General features: G+C 50.5%; 1 protein-coding gene across 2 annotated transcripts; it reads right to left on the reverse strand.

The window, feature by feature from the left end:
* Nucleotides 1–232: 232 nt before the first annotated feature.
* LOC139071432 (uncharacterized) lies at nucleotides 233–3,279 on the reverse strand. 2 transcript variants are annotated; one of them, XM_070553901.1, is made up of 3 exons: nucleotides 2,572–3,279; nucleotides 2,199–2,464; nucleotides 233–2,062 (listed from the first exon to the last, which is right to left on the reverse strand). In XM_070553901.1, exons 2-3 carry the CDS (start codon nucleotides 2,454–2,456, stop codon nucleotides 1,052–1,054), a joined length of 1,269 nt encoding a protein of 422 aa, XP_070410002.1. In that variant the 5' UTR covers nucleotides 2,457–2,464; nucleotides 2,572–3,279; the 3' UTR covers nucleotides 233–1,051. The 2 variants fall into 2 exon arrangements, with proteins under 2 accessions (XP_070410002.1, XP_070409994.1); XM_070553893.1 differs by having other exon boundaries at nucleotides 2,199–3,279.
* Nucleotides 3,280–7,460: the final 4,181 nt, after the last annotated feature.

Raw genomic sequence — 7,460 nt, forward strand, 5'->3', positions numbered from 1 at the left:
GAAGCCCCATGCGACAGGAAACCAGTTGAAGGATGGTGAAGACGACCCCTCTGATGGGATGTAGTCCATACGAGCTCGGAGAAGGAGACAAAGTGAGACAGCCCACACGATAGATAGCACTTGATGCAAAACAAAGAAATCAATCAAAACCTATCTATGGGTGCCTCTGGGAAAATGTGGGTGCCTTTTGTGAATTATCTAAAGAAGAAATGTACTGCACCCTGTTCTACGTGTCATGTAAAAATGTGATGCAGGGAAAACACAAATAAAAGAAAGTAAATCCTAACTGATATGTGAAACTCAGCAGGCTGCATTAATTAAAGGCATATATATAAAGGAAATAATCATGAAAATGAAGGGCAAATTGGCTTCTGGCCCTTTAAGGGAAATAGTAACAAAATAAAATTAACTTTGTAATCAAATATAATCATGCTACACAAAGCACTAATAAAAAGATAGAGATGTAAATCAGTTCTAAAAATGTAAATCAGTAGGTTAGTAATCCCTAAAGATGTGAGTTAGTAACAGGACCCTGGCTGGAGGCAGGTAACCTGAAAAAAAAAAACCAAAGGATATCACATTTGTTAAAAATTCATCCCACAAACGAGAGAATTTGTAACGGTCCACCAGTCAGTGGAAAAGAATCCGGTCAGAATAGTCGGTCAGAATAGAGTTTTGAATCTGGTATTGCGGACCCACAGAGACACGAGTTTGGACGTATCAGTGGGAGCAGGCTCATAAGCGATTTGGTTATCAAACTGTTTGTATCTTGTGTTACGAACCCACAGGGAAACTTGTTTGAATTTACCTGAGGGTCCCGTTTGGAACTGGAGCGAAGCTGATGGTTTAGCTGTTAGATCAGAACCTGATTTTACCTGCTCAAAGTTGTGTTGCAGCTTTACGGAGGCGACTTTGTTGTGATCAGAAATAGTAGTGAACTGGAAATGCGAAAATGATGCTCGCAAAGCAGGAGGAGGCTCCCCACCCCCCTTTTGTTTCTCAAACTTATGCCGTGTCTGTGAGACAGGAGAAGCATAACAAAGAACAGTTCTTAAGCTCTTAAAAGCCCTATACCAAGAAGATGCACATTGTCACCTGAATCGTGCTGAAAGAGTAGGTGTTCAGATGTCCAAAGACCTGGAGGTGTTGGACTTGGAGGTTCTGAAAAGGAGTGATCCAAGGATGGTTGTGTCACGGGTGTCAAAGCAAACCTAGCTATGTTTAGAATCAGATACAGACATGATGCTAGCTTTAGGAACATGGTCTGTCCTGAAAACTGAAGCCAAGAATACTTTATTCCCAAGAATGATGGAGGTTCCCACACTGAATCAGAAAAACCCGGTTTAACCAGAGTATTTACAGACTGACTAGAACTCCGCCCCGTAGAAGGTGCAGCACCTAACTCCGGGTCGGAGGTCAATGTTGTCAGCTGAATTGGTGGAAGGTCAGTGTCGATTTCTGCAATGACCCGCCCGCTCGGAGGAGGCGTTCCCCCGAACCGGTTGAAGTCCGCAACGGAAAACTCAGAGCCACTCAGCACCCCCCCTTTGTCAGGAGGGGCCCCGAGCATAGCATCACTGCACGCACCTACACCTCCCGGGCCGGGTTGCCTTCCCGAGCCCGTGAGAGAGGTGTGCACAGCAACCACCGAGCCACCTTTAATATCGCCACTGACCACAGGACTGCTGGAAACCGCAGGGTTTTCTGTGTCGTCGCGGTCACCTGTAAGAGAAATCACAGGAAAGAGAGCACAGAGGCCCGAGACTAAGTCACACCCCTGTGAAAGGAGAAAAGAATTGGCCACCATATTAGCAGAGGTCACAAACTGAAAAGTGACAAGGTCATTCACATAAAGGTCAAGATGTCCGGGCACAAACCCCTTAAATGGCATGGTAGCTCCGTCCGGAGACCACAAGTGTTTCACGGCGGCTGACGTTTCCATCACGCCCCGATAAAGAAGCTGGTTTGTGCATGAGGCGGACTGACGAGTAAAACAGACCTCTGACTGAAGCGGTGGATCACAGCCTGAAGATTTCACACCCATGCTGGAGGGATGTTCAGCCTTTAACATGGATGACAGAGGAGAAGCATTAGGAACCAAAGGATTAAGCACAACCTGTTTGCCAGAGAGGTTAACCATAGGCTCAAGAGATTTATTCAGCTTAAAAGCAGCAGAGAAAGTGTTGTTTATTTCAAACCTTGATGTTGATGGTGGGTTTTTTGACCCCCTGGAAGAAACAAAGGTAAAGAAAAAGCGTTATGACTGTAAACAGCATGCTGCTCGAATTCACGACATGAAGTGCAGACCAGAACCACCTCCGACCCAGTGCAGCTGGCACCGAACCGCAGCCACTAGTCCCCACTGCTCCCGACCGGCGGCACCCGCCTAAAACGGGCCCGTTCGGGCGGGCGGAGGGACCAGCGATGCTCGGCCGGTGAACAGTCTCCTGCGTCATGGCATGTTCTGGAAGCAGAACGTCAGAGAACCTTACACCAGGTGTAACAGTGCAAGAAAGATTTTGTCGTGTCTCGTCCATCTCCCATTAAGTTCAGAGCAACTCGCGTTTTTACCTTCTGAGCCGACGTAAAACTCCGGGCAGATTCCTTAATATGTCTCACACAAACAAGGACTGTCCGTAGCCTACTTAACTTTATGACACAGGGTAAAACAAGGAATTGTTGATAGAGAAATGAATACACACAACTTCACAAGATGGAAGAAAAAGGCATGGAACCGAGCAACGGAGGCTGTGAAAGCCGACCCGCTCACCGGTCCAAAATAAAAATAATAAAAAAAATAACAAACCCTACGCTGCCGTGTTGGTATCAGACGGACAAACGTAGCAAAATGTAGATTCTACACACCGTAGCGATTTACAAGAATCACCGCCAATGCGGGTTTTGTGAGGACACAGACTGACTGTGCCAGAAATGATGACAATTTAACGGGACGCGTGCCCTATTTGTCTAACTGTGGCGCTAGCTTAGCTCCCCGGCCAGGCCTAGCGTTCTTTGTCTGTAGCGGCCAGACTGAAATTTCCCCGATTAACAAGTAGGCATCTCGCTCCACTTTTAATACGGACTTTAAAAAAACGTACGCAATCTGAATGCAGTAACGCGTAACGGCTGTGCCTCGCTTTACGACGTTTACCGAGCAGTCAAGCTCCGGCAGGTGTCACCGAGCATTCCGTTTAAAAAAACGCACGCAATCTGAATGCAGTAGAAACTTCTTTCACAATAGCTCGCCCACAGTGTCAACACACTGAGACGAAAGGTGTCCGAGAAGTTAGTCTCGGTTCTGAGGTTCGGAGAATTTAGTGATAATTTTAGGAACTGAGGATAAGCTGCACGGTAGCTCACCCAGCAATGATCAGAGCGGAAACGGAGCTGTCCGACCTGAGGTTAGATTAGAGACGCGGCGGCGCGTCAAAATGGACAGAATTTAGTCAAAAGCACAACTCACACGTTCGCTCCGAAGGCGAAGATGGGATAAATCAAAGTTAGGTCTGTAATTTGCGGTCAATTTGAGATCGGAGATCTTCCGCCGTCAAGTTTCCACCAGGACGCCTCCCGGAAGAGTGACTTCAACGGAACAATTTCCGGTTAATTTCAAAATAAGACATCAAAGTGAAACACAGAGAAAAGCGTTGTTTGTAGCTTTTAGATGTAAGAAAGCAGACATATCGCAGATATAGAAGACTGGATACGCTCGCCATTAAATGTAGCGTTATGGATTTATGCGCTTTTATGAAAGAGAAACCATGCTACGTATTAATTCGGAATATTAATTTTAATAAATCAATAACCAAATTTTATATTGTTCAGAAGACTCAAAGGTTGTTTTCATCCATAAACTGCCGATAATATCTGAGTGTCTGTGTTTCAGTTCAATGAGGAAACAAGTTTGAAGGATTAAAAGTTTTAATTCTTCAAGTTAAACTAATGATTTTGAAAATTGACAAACAGGAAATAACAATCACATTGGCAACTTTGTGGGACAATCTTTTAACAGTTTATATGCTGTTCTTGCTCAAATAGACCTTCTGGTGAATTTATGAAGATTGAGAATGTTGTGACATGAATGCGTGTGTGAGTCTGATTTTGCTTCAAGAAGAAACAGGTGTCTGAGTGAAGTGATGGTTTGGATAAACTTAGGTCTTATCAGAGAACTGCATCAAACGCTAAAACCGTGCTCTGTCTCACCGAACTCTTGTGGACCCTCTTTCGGATCCGGGCCGTGGAGGATGTTGTGGTTCATCCAGATGACACCGGCGGCTGACAGGAGACATAGGTGTCGAACGGAACCGGTCCAGAGTTGCCCTCGGTACACGTGGATGGTAGAGCGTTTTATCGATGCGCTTTCTTAAGTTAATTCACTCAGAAATCAAAAGACTCGGTAATGAGTCTTCGTTAGAAGTCGCGATTCAGCTATTCTGCCTGGCTTGGCAGAAACAGCGTGAAAGGGGGGAAGAACGAGCCAACAGGCTCTGCCCCCCCTTTGGTTTTCAGGTCTGTTCTCTCTCGTTGTCCAACACGAACCGCCAAAAGACTGAAAACTTACCAAAAACCTTTCTCTTCTCAAAGCAAACGTGCGTCATCAAATGTGTCTGGAGTTTACTGTGAGCAGGTGTGTGTGGATGTGTGTGAATGTTTGTGCTTGAGTGTGAAGGTCAGTACCAAACATTCAACATTATCTACTTAAGTGTGGATTCATTAATCCATTATAATTACCCCAAAGCATAAGAACCATTCATTTGATTAAACACATTTATAATGAGCAAAATGATAATGGTTATTTTAACATTAAAATCAAGAAAAAGAAGTTTAAACTTTATGTTTTGACTTGGTCTGGGTACAACTCATGTAAACACATCTTCTGGTAGACTGCAGGTGGCAGATGTTATGGTTTCCTCCCAGACTCGCTGGCGTTCAGGTCTTAATCTGTGGGTGAAAGTTCTCAGCGACCCAGCTTTGACACAGCTGAGTCCAACACCACCATTGTGACAGAAAACCCATATTTCCTCACGTTACAGCCTCCAGGAGAGAAGCCCAAGCAAGACGCGCCCAGAGGAGCGTCTTGCCACATGTCAACACTGGGTCTGACTGAGCGCCTCCAGGAGAGAGGCCCAAGCAAGAGACGCCCCGAGGAGCGTCTTGACACATGTCAACACTGGGTCGGACTGAGGGCCTCCATGAGAGAAGCCTAAGCAAGATGCGCCCCGAGGAGAGTCTTGCCACATGTCAACACTCAGTCTGACAGAGGGCATTCAGGAGAGAGGCCCAAGCAATACGCGCCCCGAGGAGCGTCTTGCCACATGTCACCACTGGGTCTGAATGAGCGCCTCCAGGAGAGAGGCCCAACCAAGACGCGCCCCGAGGAGTGTCTTTCCACATGCCAACACTGGGTCTGACTGAGCGCCTCCAGGAGAGAGGCCCAAGCAAGACGCGCCCCGAGGAGCGTCTTGCCACGTGTCAACACTGGGTCTGACTGAGCGCCTCCAGGAGAGAGGCCCAAGCAAGACGTGCCCCGAGGAGCATCTTTCCACGTGTCACCACTGGGTCTGACTGAGCGCCTCCAGGAGAGAGGCCCAAGCAAGACGTGCCCCGAGGAGCATCATTCCACGTGTCACCACTGGGTCTGACTGAGCGCCTCCAGGAGAGAGGCCCAAGCAAGACGCGCCCCGAGGAGCGTCTTGCCACATGTCAACACTGGGTCTGACTGAGCGCCTCCAGGAGAGGGGCCCAAGCAAGACGCGCCCCGAGGAGCGTCTTGCCACATGTCAACACTCGGTCTGACTGAGCGCCTCCAGGAGAGAGGCCCAAGCAAGACGCGCCCCGAGGAGCGTCTTGCCACATGTCAACAATGGGTCTGACTGAGGGCCTCCAGGAGAGAGGCCCAAGCAAGATGCGCCCGAAGGAGCGTCTTGCCACATGTCAACACTGGGTCTGACAGAGGGCCTCCAGGAGAGAGGACCAAGCAAGACGCGCCCCGAGGAGCGTCTTGCCACATGTCACCTCTGGTTCTGACTAAGCGCCTCCAGGAGAGAGGCCCAAGCAAGACGCGCCCCGAGGAGCGTCTTGTCACATGTCAACACTGGGTCTGTCTGAGCGCCTCCAGGAGAGAAGCCCAAGCAAGACGCGCCCCGAGGAGCGTCTTGCCACATGTCAACAATGGGTATGACTGAGGGCCTCCAGGAGAGAAGCCCAAGCAAGACGCGCCCCGAGGAGTGTCTTGCCACATGTCACCACTGGGTCTGACTGAGCGCCTCCAGGAGAGAGGCCCAAGCAAGACGTGCCCCGAGGATCGTCAGGCCACATGTCACTACTCAGTCTGACTGAGCGCCTCCAGGAGAGAGGCCCAATCAAGATGCGCCCCGAGGAGCGTCTTGCCACATGTCAGCACTCGGTCTGACTGAGCGCCTCCAGGAGAGAGGCCCAAGCAAGACGCGCCCCGAGGAGCGTCTTGCCACATGTCAACAATGGGTCTGACTGAGGGCCTCCAGGAGAGAAGCCCAAGCAACACGCGGCCCGAGGAGCGTCTTGCCACATGTCAGCACTCGGTCTGACTGAGCGCCTCCAGGAGAGAGGCCCAAGCAAGACGCGCCCCGAGGAGCGTCTTGCCACATGCCAACAATGGGTCTGACTGAGGGCCTCCAGGAGAGAAGCCCAAGCAAGACGCGCCCCGAGGAGCGTCTTGACACATGTCAACACTGGGTATGACAGAGGGCCTCCAGGAGAGAGGCCCAAGCAAGACGCGCCTCGAGGAGTGTCTTGCCACATGTCACCACTTGGTCTGACTGAGCGCCTCCAGGAGAGAGGCCCAAGCAACACGCGCCCCGAGGAGCGTCAGGCCACATGTCAACAATGGGTCTGACTGAGGGCCTCCAGGAGAGAAGCCCAAGCAACACGCGGCCCGAGGAGCGTCTTGCCACATGTCAGCACTCGGTCTGACTGAGCGCCTCCAGGAGAGAGGCCCAAGCAAGACGCGCCCCGAGGAGCGTCTTGCCACATGCCAACAATGGGTCTGACTGAGGGCCTCCAGGAGAGAAGCCCAAGCAAGACGCGCCCCGAGGAGCGTCTTGACACATGTCAACACTGGGTATGACAGAGGGCCTCCAGGAGAGAGGCCCAAGCAAGAAGCGCCCCGAGGAGTGTCTTGCCACATGTCACCACTTGGTCTGACTGAGCGCCTGCAGGAGAGAGGCCCAAGCAACACGCGCCCCGAGGAGCGTCAGGCCACATGTCACTACTCAGTCTGACTGAGCGCCTCCAGGAGAGAGGCCCAAGCAGGACGCGCCCCGAGGAGCGTCTTGCCACATGTCAACAATGGGTCTTACTGAGGGCCTCCAGGAGAGAAGCCCAAGCAAGACGCGCCCCGAGGAGCTTCTTGCCACATGTCAGCACTCGGTCTGACTGAGCGCCTCCAGGAGAGAGGCCAAAGCAAGACGCGCCCCGAGGAG

The sequence above is a fragment of the Nothobranchius furzeri genome, chromosome 1 (genome assembly GCF_043380555.1).
Source record: "Nothobranchius furzeri strain GRZ-AD chromosome 1, NfurGRZ-RIMD1, whole genome shotgun sequence".
NCBI classification, from domain to species: domain Eukaryota; kingdom Metazoa; phylum Chordata; class Actinopteri; order Cyprinodontiformes; family Nothobranchiidae; genus Nothobranchius; species Nothobranchius furzeri.